We start from the raw sequence: 19,646 nt of genomic DNA, 5'->3' as shown, positions 1-19,646 counted from the left end.
AGCGCTGCACTCTCCCGAGTGCGCCGCGGGGTTGGCCCCATCTCGTTCTTTTTAACTGCTACATAGTATTTTCATGGTATTGATATATCATAGTTTAACCAGTTCTGTACTCGTAATTGTTTTAACCACTTAATTTGCTATTTCAAATGATGCTGCAATAAGTCTTTTTAAGTCTCTCTGTGCGTATGTGTATGTACATAGACCTCCTTGACAGATCTCTAGAAATGTGGGTGCTGTGTCAAGGAATATGTGCATTTAACGTTTTAATGGACACTGCAAAATTGCCCTCCAAAACAACCACATTATATAGGCTTATAGTCTACATTTAATAGTATAGATATTTTGACTGCATTTCAATGACAATTTTTAAAAAAATATTTTTATTTCATAATATATAAAAGTGAATTGGGCAGATGAATACTTGTATCAAAGAAAACCCCATAATTTCTCTGGTTATTCTAGGTAAAATAGATTCTAGAAAATAATGAAATATCTAAAGGTCACTTTTCATAGAGAGCCCCAAGTATTCTAAAGATGCCCAATATAGCTTCTTAAGTTAAATGTTGATTTTTTTTTTTTCTTTTTTTTTTTGACCGGTAAGGGGATCACAGCCCTCAGCACAGTGTGGTCCGCACCACGCTCAGCCAATGAGCGCACAGGCCATCCCCATATAGGATCCGAACCCATGGCCTCGGCGCTACCAGCACCGCACTCTCCCGAGTGAGCCACGGGCCGACCCAAATGTTGATTTTTAACAAAGAATGAAAGAAGAGTTTCAAAACAGCAGACTCGTTAGAATCACATCACAGTTTTATCGGGATGGTCACCTGATTCATCTTATATGCCCGAGTCATAGAAGTCAATCCATTCTCACAGATGCCCTTGTTTATATATTTGGAGTTCATAAACACCATTTTTATAGCTGAATTATAATATTCAATCAAATTATGAACTGATATGTGTACAAAATGCTCACAGTGATTTTTGGTTTATATTTTACAGTCTTTGCACCCCAATAAATGATCTGTGAAATCTCCTAATTCTTTGTCTTTCTTTGCCAGATCATTGAATTATCAGTAAAGGGTCAGCATTAAACTCCACCAAATTAATCAGAAAAGCCAACTTTTAAACACGTCTCCAAAATGATTTTAGCAAAAAATAGTTCCCTTATGCCTCTTAATTTTTTCTTTTCACACATTACTACTGTATTGCATCATGGGACATTAAGCATATTTCAACTCGTGGGACTAACTCAATCATGTTTTTTGAAATTGAAAACAAATGTTATAACTGGATGAATGATAATATTGAAGTAATAACAATTTCCTAGTCGGCGTATTTGTTTAATGGATTGAATAGTCTTTCAGCTTGTAAACCCTGGAATGTCTATCACTCAATGAATTTTTTTCTTTTTTTAAGGCTACAATTTAGCAATAATTTGGTTTGCTGCAGAAGTAAAAACAAGTATAGTCTATTTGTGTTCTGATTCTCATTAGTGAAATCATTACCGTCACTGGAAGATAACTTAGAAAGTTGATTTTGCTTCAGGGATAGTGGGGTCCAACATAATGCTAGACTTGATTTAAAATTGCTGTCTTCTTCCCTTTTTCCTGGAATTTTCTGTAATATAATAAACGTACTGAATTGTGCTGGCCTCAGCCTGGAGCACATGGTTATACACTCGTTTTTTTAAAGATATTGAGAAAAATCTGTCTCAGTGCTTGGCAACTACTCTGACAGAAAACAGATAAAAATAAGGGTGGTTTATCAGTTTTGCTGTTCTTATCATGTTTCAGGTTGAAGGCCGTTGAAATGATGAAAAACAAACAGCACTAAATAGGGTTCCGTCATTATCACTGCAAGGAGGAGCTGAGTTTTTCAGGATCAAAGAAAAATGCATTTGCTTTTAGAACTACAATCCTTTACTTAGAGAGATGCACTGCACTCAGATACTGATGGTTGGAAAACAGTAAATTAGAGAAGGAAGTAAAATAAATACATGCTGCTATGGGAACTTGGAAATTCAAACAAAAGTAGACTGGCATACTTTTAAAAGCTCTGAATTTTCAACATTTAGTTTCTTGAAAAAAAAAAAAAAAAAAAGAATGCCTGAGGTTTGTTATTTCTGAGCAACTGGAGTTAAAGCACAGGCACTGGTTGTTTCCATCTCATCCAATGACAAAAATTACCTTTATCTTTGTAAACGTGTATCAAAGGAATATTCTCATGTTGGGGGCTTTGGGGAATGTTCCTGTATGCATTATTGATCCAGTGGAGGACTTAATATTTTTAAATTTTTTTTTTTAATTTCTCAACTCGAGCTGAGCATTTTCAATTTCCTTGGCAAGGAAGTTGCTATGGGAAATTGTCAAATGCAGTGCAGTCAAAATAGCTATTGTCCTTTCCCTAGAGGAGATTATCCAATGGCATGAGGATAATAACCAAAAAACAAAAATAAAGTAAGGAAGTTACTGGGAAAAGTATAAATTTTCACAGGAGTCCAAACAGGAATAAATCAAGGGGAAAATCCTGATCAATGATGCAGCACTTGAGGTGACTCTTGAAGGAAGGTAAATGTCAACAGACAGAGATGTTGAGGAGGTGGAAGGACCTGCATATGCAAAGGCTCAGAGGTGGGAAAGATTATGACATGTTTAATTTGACTTGTATTGAGAGAAAGTCATCTTATAATAAAAATATTGCCTGAGAGCCATGCAGTTTTAACGTTAAGACCAAAATTCAGACTGGTCTATGGCTTTTACAAAATACAGAGGAAGACCATGGATCAATATATTTAGAGTTTGAGGAGATAATATTGGAGTCCAGTAATCCTGCACACAACAAAGCTGTTGGTCATATGTAAAGGCACACACACAAAAAAAACCCCACATTTTTCAGATATACAGGGCATCAGAAATAATTCCATGTATGCATATTTTATATGAAACATTATCCAAAGACATATTTTAGCCAACCAATACATGTATCAAAGTAAAAAACTCAAGGATATGTGAGCCAAGTCAGAAAGATAAACTATGAAACATGTGAAACAGCATTATTCTAAATAATGAATGTTAATATGAGTTTACTAAAAATGTTATAAACAACCATTAAAATGGAAAATATGTATGCAGAACATGAGCTTTTTTTCTCACTGCCTTCCAGCCACCGGCTTTCTCTTATTTGTTCATACATGCTATTTTCTATTCCAGTGCCTTTTCTTTGATATTCTTTCTCTTCAAAAGCTGTTTCACCTTTCTTCACTTAGCAAGCATTTACTTGTCCTTTAGGTACTAGTCTGCTAGGGCTGCCATAACAAAATACCACAGACTGGGTGGCTTAAATTATAGCAATTTATTTTCTCACAGTTCTGGTGACTGAAGTTCAAAATCAAGGTGCTGTCAGAGTTGGTTTCTTTCAAGGCCCCCCTTCCCAGTTTTTAAATGACCACTTTCTTGCTGTGTCCTCACGTGGCCTTTTCTCCCTGCGTGTGCAGAGACAAAGATCCTGGTGTCTCTTTCTCTTCCTAGAAGGACACCAATCCTATCTGATTAGTGCTTCCACCTTATAACCTCATTTAAGCTTAATTACCTCCCAGAGGCCCTATCTCTAATACAGTGATACTGGGAGTTAGGGTTCCAACACATGAGTTTTGAGGGGAGGGACACAGTTCAGTCCATAACAGGTATCAAATGACACTTCCTCAAAGGTGTGTTGCCAGCATCCTGCACCTTTGCCTCACAGCCGTTGTTGAGTTTTGTAACTAGACACTTACTCATGTGATGACTTAATGTGTAATTCCCCCTCTCACCTGTCATCTTCAAGAGGAGAGGATCACGTTTGTTTTCCTGACTGCTTCTTCGATGTCTTAGCACATGGTAGGCACTCAGTAAATATTTGTGGAATAATAGTCTACGGAGTCTTTTGAAAGAGGAGACAGCAAATGTGGATGGCAGAACAAAGTAATGAGCACATTGCTGTCCGTCCCAGGGTAGTGGGAATGGTCAATTTAGTATATATGGTATGTGCTGGTCAAAAACAAAAACAAAAAAACTCTCTGGTTGTTACTTTTTTCTGCGGGGGGGGGGAGTAGTATTTGCAATTTCTTTGGTGTGAATATCCCCACCATGGATGATTTTAAGCTACAAACGTGGGGTCACTGGGGACAGATGAGCAGTAGCACATCATTATATAATATTTTCACCTCAACTGCATAAAATAAGAAATGAGTTTTGAGTATAACCTATTTCTAATATATTTATTTCAACAAAATTCCTGAAATTTAATTGCCTTTTGCCAGCTCCAGCACACCACTGATAGAGAGCTGACTAAAACTGTAGAGGTCAAGTGCACAAAAAGTTATAATTTATTATTGTGCAGGGCAAGGGGCTAGAACAGTCCAAGGTGATTCTTCAATTTTAGACCTTTGTGTCAAGGAGAGAGAGAGTGAGAGTGCGAGGGGCAGAAGTGAGAGGAGAAGATTCTGATTAAGCTTGAAATCTGTTTTTGAGAAACGTGAAGGCAGTTTGAAATAGAGGTCTCCACTTGTGCTCAAAGTAAGGGCCATCACTAGGAATCATTTGTTTGGAGATTATTACTGAACTTTGAAGGGGAATGAGAGAAAGAAGGATGGAACTTTGGAGGCAGTATCCACAATTGGGGAGCTGGCAGAGGCATCTAAATCAGAGAAAGAGATACAGATGGAACAATCCAGAGAGGCATAGGAATAATCAGCACAGGAATCCAGTGGAAAATTTTTTGAAAAAATACAAAATGTTACTGAGACATGTAGTCTGAATGGCTGCCAGTAGATTTCTGAACATGACATTTAGAGTTCATCTTTGATTTTGCCTTCCAACTTCATATGAATCTTCTCTATCACAAAATCAATGGAACTACGACACAATTCTTTCTGGCAAATTTCATGTACTAAATGTTTTGAGTTATTTTGTGTTTGGGATAATTACAAAATCTCCTTCCTTTCTACCATCAACCTCAGTCAGGCCTCTGATGTTTCCCACACTCCCACAACTAGTGTTGTAGAAACCAAGGAAAAAAATCTTTTCAATAGAGACAGTCAAGCACTGCTAAAGGAATGTTACAGAGGGGTGGGCTACAGGAAAGTCACCATTTTTGGCAATTGTTGCTGACCCAAATGGTAGAAAGCAGTGTGAGGCAATAGGGTGCCATGAAAAGCAGTGCTAAATCTTCGCATCTCAGATCCTGCATTGGGGTCCCTGCTCTGCCACCTCCCATGAGCTGTATGACTTGAGCGCAGTTCCCAAATATTATGAATCAGAGAAGGGGAAAGGAAGCTAGTATTTACTGAATGCCTCCAAGTCACCATCACTATGGTGAAAGATCCTTGACCGCCATCTCATTTGGAATGACAGTGTATGTGAAAGCAGAAAGTTCCTTGAATGTAAGGTGTCATTTATTGGAAATAGGTGGAGAAAATGGAGATCAGTTTGAGGGGGGTAGATTAAAGCCAACATTTAAAAAGTCAAATCTCCAGTGATCCTGCAGTGATTCTATCATAATTTTCCCAGCATTATAATGCGTGGTCCTTGTTGTCAGTTTGAAAGGGAAAATTTAGAAATGGAGATTGTACCTGCAGACTAACTTCTTATGTTTGCAGAACACTTGGTATGTTTGATTCAGCCTTAGGACTTACTAGGTAATTAAACTCACTAGAAAATTAACTAGAGTTAATCATTGCTACCATAACTTAAGAAAAATGGGAGAACAGAGAAGAGGTTAAGTGACTTTCTCAAGTATCTGAAAAAAGTACCTTGAACCTCATGGTCTTGCTTCAAGCTAAGACACATGCCTAGTATTTAAAGTCCCCAAGAACTCTTCACCATAGAGAAAAGGTGATGCATAAGTTCCAAGGGTCAGCTCCTTTCCTGTCTTCCATATGAACAGCAAGATTAGGCAGTTAATATTTTGTGTTCTGGTGTCGGGGCACAGGTTTTGTTCAAATCATAACCCTCTCTTGTTTCTTTTCTTCCCATAATTCACGATTTAGACTCAGGCACATGTGTTTTTTTTTCTTCAATTTTTTTGAAAAACTGAACCATCACCATCTCAAAGAGGTCTATACTGTTTCAAGTTGGAGTTATTCATACCAATTTTGTAAGATTCTGTGGTATCTTTCTGTCAGAATATAGAACCATGCATCAACCAGACATTTGAATGGTCCCTGATGCATATTTTGTGAAAATATTCCTGCCATTGCCTGGAATTGACTAGATATATGGGGTTCAGTCTTAAGGCTTGGAGTGTGGTTTTCGAAGAACTTCATGAAGTTGTATCCAATTAGAAGTCCGATGGCACATCAGGAAACCCAGACATGGAGACAGACAACTTAAAGCACTTTTTCCTCTTCCCTTATTCCCTATCAAACACTGTGTAGAGCGGTCTTCAGATATTCCCTGCATAGTTTCAAACCTTTGTCAAATGTAGGATTCCTTTCACTCACCGGTCCTGCTTCCCAAGTAGCCATTTTTTTTTAACCTGGATAGGCTGCTCATTACATAAGTCTTCTCATGCCACTCACTCATTCATTCATTTATTGAACAAACATTATTCAACACTTACTGCATACTCGGTGTGAGACACACAGAGATAACAAAAAACGCAGTTTCTGCTTTCAAGATGCGCCCTGTGTTTATGGATGTCCATTCTACCAGACTAACAATACAGTTTAACTTAGATTGGAGTTTAGGGGTATTTGAGGCACCAAAAGATCTGGGACAGAGATGATTTATCCCACCTGGGGGGGTGGGGAGTGGAGACAGGGAATGACAGAGAGAACTTGCCATCTAACAGGTTTATTTAGTAGAACAAACTAAATATAAAATGGGACTTTGTGGGTCTGAGTGCCTTGAAACCACCAGACTAACAGAACTCTATATTAATGTTTGCATCACATCAGGTTTCTAATTGGTTCTGTGCAAGGTATATACTATCATTTCTCAGACTCTACGTCCCAGAAGGCTTTTTTGCATGATATCTCAATGTCATGTCAGTTAGTGGGTTTAAACCTTGAATGGAGTCTTAGAATCAGTATCCAGGGGCCCTCTGGCATTGGACATAAAAAAGTAAGCAATTTTAAGATAGTGGTTATATCAAATTCCCATTTAGCCTAGTCTATAAACCACAAGAATCCTGTATGGAAGCTGTATTTTGTGCACACTGATCAGTAATTAAATAAAGGTATCATTTTGTTTAAAAAATGCTCTTAACCACCTTGCAGTCACTTGACAACAGAAATTACCATTTCAGTTGAGACAGGCACCCTGCTCCCCATTAAATTCATTCATTTTGGAACTCTGGTATATTTCTCGCACAGGCGCCTTGCCAGACCTACTGAACGTGTCACGTGTAGCTCCTGGAGCCAACAGTATGATGACAAAAGCCATTCTCTCTCTTTTGCTGTTCCAGCATTCCACATCCCCTGTTCCCCATTTTTCCTGTCTTTCAAGTTCCATTTCAAATGCTACATCTTCCCCAAACCAACACATCCCTTTTCTTTCTTGAATTATAAATACTTATCTAAGGTATTACGTTCTTTGATAGACTCCGAGCTCTTTGCAAGTAGGATCCAAGTCATCTTTACTGTTGAATCCTCTGTTTCACTTAGCGTAGTACTTCATTGTTCATTGAAGGAAGAGGTGGATAAATCAATGGGTGGAGGGACAAATAAACACATAGATACACAGGTGACAGCAAACAGGAGCATGTAGCAAATGAAGTAGACTGTCGCTTGGTGTCTAAGGTGGTGATATATACCTATTCCTGTTGATTACATGTTTACCAGCCAGGTAAACACGCATGATCAGGCGGAGAAAAACATTTTGAACTGAACCATACTTGACACATAAATATACTCAGCCTGAAGGGTCTGATAAATAGGAACCACACAAGGCTTTACTTTGAGATTGTAAGAACAATCTTTATTTATTGTAAATTGAACTAATATAGACTAAGAGGGTCTGCAAAAAATATATAGCCTGGTTAGATCTTGACCAATTTTTTAAAATATCTCCTAAATATAAACAGCCTAAAAGTTTTTCATAATGGTTTAATAACATTCACTTTGTGATGATCAAGGAGCATAGTAATTATAGATTTAATATTTTTATGTCTTGTAACTAGTTTTACTCAGTATTTTGTTCCCTACATTCTGGTATGGTGCTTTAGTGTTCCAAAATCATCATAATAGCTATTTGAGTAGAATCAATGCATATAAAACCTAGTTAATAATAAAAATATTTTATCACGTGTTGGTTTTTCTGATGGGCTTGTTTGGGTATTTCTCTCTGTTTTCCTCACAGCGCGGGAGTTGGCCGGACTGGTTGTTTCATCGTAATAGATGCCATGTTAGAAAGAATAAAGCATGAAAAAACTGTAGATATTTATGGCCATGTAACTTTAATGAGAGCCCAGAGGAATTACATGGTTCAAACAGAAGACCAGTACGTCTTTATCCATGATGCACTGTTAGAAGCAGTGACTTGTGGAAATACCGAAGTGCCAGCTAGAAACTTGTATGCCTACATTCAGAAGCTGACACAAATAGAAACAGGAGAGAATGTCACAGGAATGGAGCTTGAATTTAAGGTATGGTATTGGATGTGATGTGGTTATTCAGGAGCAAGTCACTCTGGGATTGTCTTTGAGTAATGCGTTTCCTTTCTTAACCTTTCAAATGTATGAAACACAAGATTCATTTGACCTCCTCAGGTGTCTGATTATGAAACACTTTCCTCTTCTATTCTTTGCTTCCTAACAATACCTCGAGCCCTTTTGTATCCTCACTTTTGTATCCTCATTTAAATGGAGAGATCGGACTCTCAGAACATCATATTTAAAAATTCAATAGGCTATATGAACTAACTAGGGAGAAGTGAAAAGCAGTGTAGTCTGAATAGTCGTTTACTTTAAAGTAAACAAAAGATTATATCTAAAAAGGACATATTGGGTACATGGCATTCAAACCATAAACTAAAATTATCTTTGTTGGACTTTTCTTTTTTCTACTCAACAGCGTCTAGCCAGCTCAAAAGCTCACACCTCAAGATTCATCAGTGCCAATCTTCCATGTAATAAATTCAAAAATCGCCTTGTTAATATCATGCCCTATGAATCCACAAGGGTATGCCTGCAGCCTATCCGGGGAGTGGAAGGGTCTGATTACATCAACGCCAGTTTTATTGATGGATATAGGTATATACTTTTCCTATCCTGACAATTTAAAGCCTTGATATTTACATGTGCCCTAGTTTCATAACCAGAGAGAATTTCATCTCACTTCAAAGCCGTTTTCTTTCTGTATAGGTCAACATTCAGTCCCTTGGGGTTTTGGGGTTTTTTTTTTTTTTTTTTTTTTGGATAGGAATAAAAAGCAGTAGTTATGGGGTTTTTAATCTGGCTTCCTGTACTCTTCGAGAAGCCATTTGTATTTGGAAGGAGTTAAAAAAGAAGCTGTTTTGTACCATATATCATAAATTGAATAGATTGTGTGAGTTATTTCTAGAAAATGAAGCTGCACAACTAAGTATTTCCTGAGTGATTTGTATGACACATGAAATTGAGCTATTAGCATTGCGCTAAAATTTAAATCATCATGATAAAGACATACGTCATAATATTAACAAAGCAATTTCTTTTGTGGAGTCCTCAAAATGTATTAAATGATTTTATTTGCTTATGCAATCTTAACAGGAATTTACTGCGATTACATTAATAATATGTTTTTATTTTCTGTTACCAGATTTGATGTTTACATATCAAATATGAGCTTGCATGTTCTCTACATACTTTAACAGGCTCTTTTCATTCTCTGTAATTCAGACAACAGAAAGCTTACATTGCTACACAGGGGCCCTTGGCAGAGACCACAGAAGACTTCTGGCGGATGCTGTGGGAACACAATTCCACAATCGTTGTGATGCTCACCAAGCTGCGTGAAATGGGCAGAGTAAGTGTGACACTCTGTGTGTCTCCTCATAAGATGTTCACTCTGTGCAGGAATGGGGATTTCATTTTTATAACTCAAGTGCCAAGCATCATTTCTTTGAAATGCACAGTTCTCTCAACACAATCTGGACAATTCCTTCCTTGTTGTTTTCCAATATTTGTGTGTTTTGAAGAAAGAACTAGTGCTTTATTTCCAATGAAGCATAGTCATAGAAACAAGGAAGCAGGTGCCCCTGTTTGACTTATGTCTGACTCTCAGCATATTCTTATTTCCTTTTGCTGTGGACAGGCTAGATTTGCATTTGGCTCCATCATTTCCCTGTGTGAAGGAACTGGACTTTCATTCCTGAGGCAAAATCGTCCTTGCTTACCTTCCACCCCCATTGAATAAAGTGTTGGAAAGTGACAGTTTTTCTAAGGATATAATCTGGTAATCCCAGGTCCACTTTTAAAAAATGATTATTCTGAAATACACATAAAATAATATTAGACATACCTAAGGACCTACCACTTAGATTCAATAGATGCAAGCATATTTGCTCGAGATACTTCCTCTCTCTTCTTTGTGTAAATTAAGTGGTCAAGGTGCAGCTAAAACCCATCTTTTAGAGCCCACAGAGAGAGCAAAAGAAATATCAAACTAGGAAAGTAACTCATTTATTCTGATTTGGCCAGTGACTCTGTGTAGTTTAGCCAAATCATTAAAATTGCCTGAGCCCAGTTTTCTCAACTGACAAGTGAGATTCGATGAGATCACTTCAGAGGTTTCTTTCTGCATTCACATTGATGGTGCTCCTTATTCCAAACCACAGTGGTGCAACTCTGCTGTGGTGTGCAATGCATGATTGATGTGGCCAGCACTGTCCAAGAACTGATAAAATTATTTGGGTAACTTTCAGGTATGAAGATGCATACCCTATTGAAATATTCAATTTGAGTGATGTGTATTAATCAGCTATTATATGCTAAGTATATATGTGCTGGATCCCGTGGGCAATTATTGAACCAGATGGTTTCCACAAGAAAATGAATCACATGCAATTGGAATTGCCTTGGATTTTGAAATTTTATTAACAAGAGAAAGAAATTAAACAGATATATAGACAGATTAATGATAGACAAAACCTTCTTTACACTTTGTGTAGTTTAATATTAATCCTCTCTCCCATTAGGAGAAATGTCATCAATACTGGCCAGCAGAACGGTCCGCAAGATACCAGTACTTTGTTGTAGATCCCATGGCTGAGTATAACATGCCACAGTATATCCTGAGGGAATTCAAGGTCACAGATGCCAGGGTGAGTTGGCATAATCTTCAGTTCTTAATGATTAGTTGAAAAGTAGCCTAAAATATACCTCTCTCAGGAAACATTTGCCAAGTGACCATAATCCCAAGGAGAAAAGAAATCACATCCTGAGGGACTGTTCTTTCTTAATGTAAGAGTGACTTTTCCTCTGTCTGGCAAGCATTCTCACAAACCCAGGTTTGGCTTCCATTCAGACATAACATCTGGCAGCCCAACTTTGGAGATGCACTTGGTGTGTGTTTGTGCTGGGAAGCATTTACTGATTGGTTGGCCGTGCTGACATTCACCTTCTCAGCTTATTCTCTTTGGAGCTTCTTTGACTTCTTCATTACTTGAGGCTGTAAATATGTTGTTGTTTGGCAAAGCCCTTTAGGTCATTTGGGCTTGGAGGTTAATTTGGTGTGATTTTAAAACTGCAGAGCAAATGGCATTCTTTAGAAGAATCTGACAAGCTTTGCACATTCTAATTTGATTTTTGGCATGGTTTATTCCTCGGTGTGCTAATGTGTCTGTCCACGAGAGCTGTGCACCCACGACCCTTGCTGGCTAATTCTCATTCTGCATTTTTTTATCTAGATTGCTGAGTCCAGAGTTCAGCCCTGATGTAAGATGTTCTATGCATAAACATTAATATCTTTGCCTTTGGCCACTTTCAAACCATGATTACAAACACATCTTAGGGGAGACCGGGTCAGTTCAAAGCCCTGTTTTGTTTTTGGAACTGTCACAGTGGGTGGGTTGAATAATACTACAGGGTAGAGCTATTCACTTGATCCACTGTTTTTTCTGGAAAGCAGCTTTCTCCAAACTCATGTTTGGAGATTGTCTGGTAATCCCCGAAGCCTGGCTGTTGACCTGAAGTGAAAGAGAAATTGGTTAGCAGGAAGGTTGGCCCAAGTGACAGACCTGTTAATCCTAGACAGTCTGAAGGTTTAACTACTCTGAAGGTGACTGTACTCAAGGCAGCAATTAAGTCCCTAGACCTAGTTTTTGAGTTGCCCAAGAAAGTATGCTTTAGTGACCCAGCCCATTGTTTAAAAAAAAGTCAGGCCCTTTCAGAATTTGAAGCTAGGTATGTGAATGAAAATGTTAAGTGTGTTCCAAGTATACTCACCACCTATTTCTGATGGTAAAGACTGGGAGTCAGGCTCCAGCAATGGCAAAGACGTCTTTCCTACTCTCCACATGCCAGGTTCAATCCAATCACAGTAAGCAAAAGAAAGACTGACACAGACTTTGTTCACATGTTTTAAAAAAGTCTCCCTGTGGTTGTATACTTTTCTTAGCTACCACAGCACTTGCTGTTTGTACTCCTGGAGTGTTTCTAATCTCAACTTCCCAATTTAGAAAGAAAGTTGGCACTTGAGAATACATTATTGTTAAACAGATAACCTTCAAATGGAGTCAAATGATTTCTCCTGTCGATGGTAAGAGTTTGTGCTATGACCTCTTCTTGCTGTTAGGAGCAACTGTGGCCAGAAATGCAATCGCCAGGACATTCAGAGGAGAACAAATCTGCATTGCCTAGCCTCTGGCTTTTTTTCTTGTGCTTTTCCAGAATGAGAGAGAAGTAAATCATGTTTCCATGGCAACCATCCTCAAGTTAGTTATGGGGCTAAGTAGTTATTTCTGTATTCCTCAAAGTTGATGTGATCTGCCTGTTTTGCCACCGTCCCAAAATGACATCAGTCAGGAATCTACCCTGTGCCTGTGGGCACAACCAGGCTAGCTGGTGTGTGCTTGTCTAGAGTTGAGCTACTGCCTCTTCTCAATATGACTGAAGACAAGGATTGAGTCTCTCTACTTACCTGGAAAATTTTGGATGCGCCTGTATCCAGAAGACCTTTAAAGAAGCATTAACAAAAGTGGAGAGGAAGAATGAGTTGAAGTCTCTTCAAATGGAAGAGGCACATGGGATCAGTCCTTCTAAGTTTGGAGTTTGGATTCTCTCTCTCTTCTGATGATTCAGGAGAGAAAGCTGATAGGCGTAATTGTTATTCCTGCTTCTGTAAACAGAAGGTCCCTTCTGCTCTTGTGCTTCCGAAAACACTGTAACATTCCAGAAGGAATGAGGAATGCCTTAGTATCTTCTTTTCAAACCATTTATATTTCATGAGTCAGAGCAATTATGCCTAATCAATCACTAGAAAAGAAAGACTCTTCTTGCATCTGGCTTGATTTCTTTCTGCCTTTTGGTGTGCCTGTGTTAAAGCCCCCCACAGCATTCTTAATTTCTGTGGTCAGCCCAGAAGAGTTCATTTTTCAGAAAAGGGCATTTATTTGCTAATAATCTCTTTGGCCTCTTTGAGGGATGCTTCACTTCCTGCTTAACAGCACAGTCACATGGCACCTGCTGTGTCCCCTGCCATGGGTAGAAATTATATGCCTCTGAGACATGTGGGACATTCAGGTTAACAACAACTACCCGGTTTGTGTCAGATCTATTAAATGTCACCATTTGTCATTTGACAATGCTAGAAATAAGCAAGCACAGCAGAGAAGTTATCGTGGCAACAGCAAAATGTCTGGCCTGGATGCCATGCCTGGATACTCCTTTCAATATAGAGAAGTTATTGGACTCTGAAAGTGAGAATATATGTTTCACTTTGGAAAGAATGTGGACATGGTCAATGATTTTGAACCAAAACTTGGGGTCTCAGGAGCATCTGCTGATAGGGGAACTATATGGCTATTTACTATCTGAGAACCTAAGTTTTTAACTGGGCATTGTGGGAGTAAATAAATTTGTGATTTAAATGTACATGAATGTAGAGAGTGTTAGTAGCAGATATGACACAAACATAACTAAATTTCTAGTTAAAAATGTTCCTAACATTTTCCACCCTTTTTATTTTTGGAAAAAATATTACGATTGCTCTTGTGGTCTGTGCACTTGCTGAATCCTCCTGGCGGCGTCCTCTGTGGCTGGGTATGTGGCTTTCTCTCTAAAGGACGGCCAGTCCCGAACAGTGAGGCAGTTCCAGTTCACTGACTGGCCAGAACAGGGAGTACCAAAGTCTGGAGAAGGATTTATTGACTTCATTGGCCAAGTCCATAAAACAAAAGAGCAGTTTGGCCAAGATGGGCCCATTTCAGTCCATTGCAGGTGAGTTAAGAAGCAAGAATAATGAGTTTCAATTTGTGATTAATGCAATGACAACCTTGAAAATAAGTGTTATCGTTTTGTCATTGTCTATACAAGCTTATTGGAGTGAATCTGCATAATTGAAATTTTATTCTCCGAAATGTATGGTGAAACTTAAAGACTCATTTTTCTGTTTTTCCGTAAAATGAAAATAATCAGAGGGAAATTTTTATCCCCAAAATTTATCTCTTGTAAGAAGAAAACCAAACTCTGGTTTTCCTTGTCTATTTTACCATAGTAGGAATTATTGGTACATTCCATAGTAATTTATTTTGTTAATCATTTATTATTTGCTTTGCTTTCATAGCATTGCACTGATAACTGTGTTTGTCTTCTTGGGAAAGCCATAAATAGCTATTAAGCATTAATGACAATACTAATTCTTGCCAGTCAATATGCGATTAGAAGGATACCTTAGTTAAAAATGCAATTTGCTTGAAAATTGTTGCTCTATCAGAAAATGAAGCACCTTCAATTTAATTATTTTCAATAGTTTCTAGATCATTTTATAATCCAAGTCATTGAAGTTAATAAAATAGCAAGTAAATAGTTCACACATTAACCATAACTTCATTGCTTTTGGAAGATGCTATGCAGAAACCTTCTAGCTAAAGGAATTCACCTAATTTTATTTAAACTTATATATTTTAGGATTCTAGCAACTTGAAGTCTCAGTTTCTAACATAGTCCAAATCTTGAAAGGGCTTATTAGAAATTTATTTTGCTTTAGCACTTCAAAAAAATTAGAGTTCTTCATGACATAAGAGGCAGGGTCTCAAAACAGGACAAACATTAGACTTGGGCTTCAAGATATCTGTGTTGTAGTCCCAGTTCTACAATTATGTAGCACCATAACAATAGGGAAATGTCTCTGGACCTCAGTTTTCTCAGCTGATCTCCAAGATCCTTTCTAGCACCCTTTGTTTCTCAGGCATGGTATATTATATGACAAACATCTTATTTATACACAGTAGTGTTGAGTTATCAGAAATCCTTTGTCTAATATCCAAAAAGCATGTAGGAAATGGCCCATGAACTCAAATATTCAAAGTATATGTTGGGCTTGAATTATCTAGATTTTTTAAAAAATTTTCCATATAATTTGCCCAAATGCTAACTTAAACAATGAGGAAAAGAATATCTTTAATATACATTCTTAGCTTTAGCCATTCACACGAGTATATGTGTGTTCTCATTTCTTTTGCCATCACAAAATGATTTAGACAATCCTTTAGTACAAATGCTATGACATATTAATCACATATATCTTGTGTATATTGAAGACTTCAAGATATTTTATCTGGAATTTCCTGAATACACCATTTTTCTTTTTTATAACCTATTAAACATATTGATAAAGTCAATAAATTCAGAAGTTATAATGGCAATGTATGTTCTTTTCTTGAAAATACTTAGTGGAAAGCCAGAAACAATATTTTTATTACATTTGAACAACCAAATCAAAGTAAGATAGACTCCAGAGTACCTGGACCAGTCAACAAAAAGATCATAAATCACAGTCTCTCAGAAGCAAGAGACATTTCCAAGGTTGAAAGGGACCTTCAAAGTCATCTACTCCACCTTACCAGAAGCCTTGACTGCTGCTGGACATCCTCACTTGCTTTTTAAAGACTGTCCATGGATTTTAAAACCTTCCTTGACATTTCTGTTTAGACTTTAGAAATCCCAGTTTATAAAGAAACATACTAATAATATATAACTGTCAGTTACATCCCCAAGTAAAGTAACCCATCTATTTTCTGTAGCCTGTGCCCAAGTGTTACACTCACCATTTAATTAGGATCCAAAAATATTGGGATTTTCAGATTATTCACTGTTTTCCTCATTACCTAAACCTCCAGATGCTTTCTGCTTCTTACGTGCACAAGAGATATGAATTAATTTTCTTTCTTGCTGCTGTGACGATTCTTGAAGTATCTTAAAAGAGTAAAGACAACAGAAACTCAAAACCTTGCTAAATGTGGCCAAAGGAATGCTAAGGTTTTAGCTGCTAATCATTTAAAAATACTAGATAAGTGTAGAGATCAATGGCTCAAATCCATTATTTTTAGATTACAGACCACTTTGAGAATCTGTTGAAAGTTATCAGGAAATAGGAAAAAAAAAAAAACATTTTCACAATCCATACATATACTTACAGGATATTCATAAACCCTCCTGAAGACTAAGTGAAAAATCCCATATTAAAACCCTGTTTGTTATAAAAATCTTTTCACATATTAAAAACAATGTCAATATTTGAATAGTTTATATGCCTTGTTATAGACTTATATCTAGATGATAGGACATCCTCGACAGACTTTAAGTGACTATAAGAAGTTAATTATGTACCAGAAAAGTACCAGTTTTAGTTCACCTATTCTGAATTACTTAATACTTTAAAAATAAAGCAGGCAAGGCGTATAATTTCAGGATCTGCATGAATAATATAAACCTACATTTTATTTACCCTTCCTTTTGTCCATTTATTTTACAATATTTATTTTCTTGGTCTTTCTAAAATGGTGTACAACTCCAGTTGAAAAGTTATCTTTCAAGACATAATCCTAATTACTTCACATTCATTCTTACATGTTATCATGATGCAATATTCCAAGAGTAATCATTTTGTGAGCTTGAGACCCCGTTCTCCAGAACATTGCTGTGGAGAAACATGGGGTGTGGAAGCTGGTAGAAGTATGTCCACCTCCAAACAAATGTCTCATCCAGTAACGTGCCTTTGTTATTGTGGCAGCGCGGGTGTTGGAAGAACTGGAGTCTTCATAACACTAAGCATTGTTTTGGAAAGAATGAGATATGAAGGAGTTGTAGATATCTTCCAGACTGTCAAAATGTTAAGAACGCAACGACCAGCCATGGTACAGACGGAGGTAAGGAAAATCTTCAGGTGTTTGTCACAGCTGAAGAGCCTACACTTTACTAGCCAAGACCTGAGTCCAGAGACTCTCCACACCAGGTGCAAAAAAAAGGCAAAACACAGTGGGAAAAGCATTGGATTTAATATTTTGGAAACTCATTTCCCACTTTACATGGGGAGACAGTAGCAATGTTAGTGTTGTTGCCGAAATTATGAAAGATATGTTAGGTTGAACCATGTTAAATTGTCACTATTTGACCATTTTTTGATCTATAAAATGGCAATTTCATATAATTCATTATATACATATTAATATATATTTTAAACATTTGTATATATTTATAAAAAGCATAATGTTTGGCACATAATATACCCTCAGCCTATTTTACTTCTCCTTTCTGTGTGCCTACAGATACATCAACTGATCTGTTTCCTTTAACGGTGGTCATTTTAAATATTTGGATCCTGGATAGGCCTAGAGAAATTAGCCCCCCGTTTTCTATTCCAATAATTAATATGGAAATTTGGATATTTCTCAGAATAATATGTGTTCATAATGTAGCCAGTCTGGCCTATTGATAGCGGTAACGTTTGTTTCTCGGAAGGCCACCAAATTATACAACTTATATGTGTCCCAAAATTCATCATCAACAATATCTTCCAGACTTTGATTTCAAAATAGTGGAAGCAATTGGCTTACAATACTCAAAACATTATGTCAGCCTGACAAACTTAATCGGCGTTGGGGGTGACAGAGGGAAATTGGACATTTAAAAAGCCTTTGCACTTAGCCAAGCAACTTACTGTGACAAGATAGGAAAGGAAACTCCATTTATTTTGCATTACCATTTTTATTATAGAAAAACGCACATTTAAGCAAAATAGAAACTATCTACTTTCAGCCCCATTGACTACTGAAAATAAGTTTCTTTTATGGGGAAAATCCTACTTTTTCTCATTCCTATAGTCATCTGTAAATTGTAATTTTTCCTTCTCTCCAACAATGCTCTGATTTTTTCCATTAGGACAGCATTCTTCCTTTTCTGAAAAAGGGCATGCTTCAGACCTTTATTTTAGTGTGGACCCTTCTAGAACAGACAACTAGCGTTCACACTGAATTAGGCTCAATGGCACAGGTATTTTTTGACATGGCAGCCAATCTTGTGATGCCATTTTCAGAGATGAAAGTCCATAGCCCTGCATAAATGGCTTTGTGTGCCTGGTGTTCCTCCCCAGCTACCTTTTGTCTATGTCTCTCTCTTATATATGAACATCAGAAATGTTTGTAAGTAATTTTGATTGCAGGTAGCAAGGGTCTACAGTCTAATCAGAATTATTCTTCTAAAAATTCAAATCCTGTTGGCAGTAGCCCAGAAGATAAATAAATCCAGGTTTCTCTCAAAGCATTTTATATGGCTGTGGCATATAAGGAGTTCGTATGTTCAGTTGGTGGTAATTGTTGGATGATATTTGAAAAATAGTTCACACTGGTCTGGAAGATAATGTTCACTTGAACTGTCACTACTTGGAATTAAGAGACTATTTTAGTCAAATTGATTGGTGATAAACACCCCATGTGGCTAATTGTTCTTTGTTCACTATAGCTAGTTGGTCATTGAATTGATTGACAAAAGTAGTGATTTTGCTCCTGTATAGATGTAACTTTGTTTTCCAGTATTGATTTTCGTTTGCCTATTAAAACATACACGTGGTCCCTTCTCTTTCTGCTCATGCCTTGTCTCCTGCAGGATCAGTATCAGTTTTGCTATCGAGCCGCACTGGAATACCTGGGCAGCTTTGATCACTATGCAACGTAGAAACCCCTGACCCATTCCGGATTTTTACTGCAGGCCCTTCAATATCCATGGAGTCTCTTCTGAGCCATACAGGGCACTTGAGAAGTCCTTCTTAACTTCTAGCTAACAACTACTTAGTGGGACTATTACACACAAAAATTAAAAACAAACTATTCCAGGGGGACCAAGAATTCAGTTTAATAATCTAACCTGAAAAATAATAAAAAGAATCCTGACTGATGGGGCATCTGAAGGATTTTATTTACAGATACCTCAAGGATTCAAAATAAAGGGAAGAAGAAATCACAGCAAAGAACCACCATCTTGTTCAGGATTGCTTAATAGGTGCAAGGAGACATGACCAGTGTGCTGCAGTTCAGTGCAAGACATTTGCTGGTGTGGCTTCTCACAGTAAAATGGACTCTGTTTCACCATTGCCCCTTCCCACCATACTGCTCATAATAACATTTAGGGGGAAAAGGGGAGGGAACGTTTAAAAAGAAAGTCCTTGATTTAGTTTTTTAGTATTGTAAAGA

General features: G+C 37.4%; 1 protein-coding gene across 1 annotated transcript in view; it reads left to right on the top strand.

Annotated features, from left to right (window-relative positions):
- The window catches only part of PTPRD (protein tyrosine phosphatase receptor type D), a 290,275-nt gene extending 271,144 nt beyond the window's left edge, over positions 1 to 19,131 (top strand). Inside the window, exons 31-37 of the mRNA XM_063080420.1 lie at positions 8,340 to 8,625; positions 9,053 to 9,231; positions 9,859 to 9,985; positions 11,157 to 11,282; positions 14,243 to 14,397; positions 17,192 to 17,327; positions 19,063 to 19,131. Of these exons, the coding sequence (XP_062936490.1) occupies positions 8,340 to 8,625; positions 9,053 to 9,231; positions 9,859 to 9,985; positions 11,157 to 11,282; positions 14,243 to 14,397; positions 17,192 to 17,327; positions 19,063 to 19,131 (1,078 nt within the window). The remainder of the gene's footprint in view (positions 1 to 8,339; positions 8,626 to 9,052; positions 9,232 to 9,858; positions 9,986 to 11,156; positions 11,283 to 14,242; positions 14,398 to 17,191; positions 17,328 to 19,062) is intronic.
- The last annotated feature ends 515 nt before the right edge of the window (positions 19,132 to 19,646 follow it).

The sequence above is a fragment of the Cynocephalus volans genome, chromosome 16, assembly GCF_027409185.1.
Source record: "Cynocephalus volans isolate mCynVol1 chromosome 16, mCynVol1.pri, whole genome shotgun sequence".
Lineage (NCBI taxonomy): Eukaryota > Metazoa > Chordata > Mammalia > Dermoptera > Cynocephalidae > Cynocephalus > Cynocephalus volans.
Note: the sequence above shows the minus strand (reverse complement) of the source record. Positions and strands in the feature narration are given on the sequence as shown.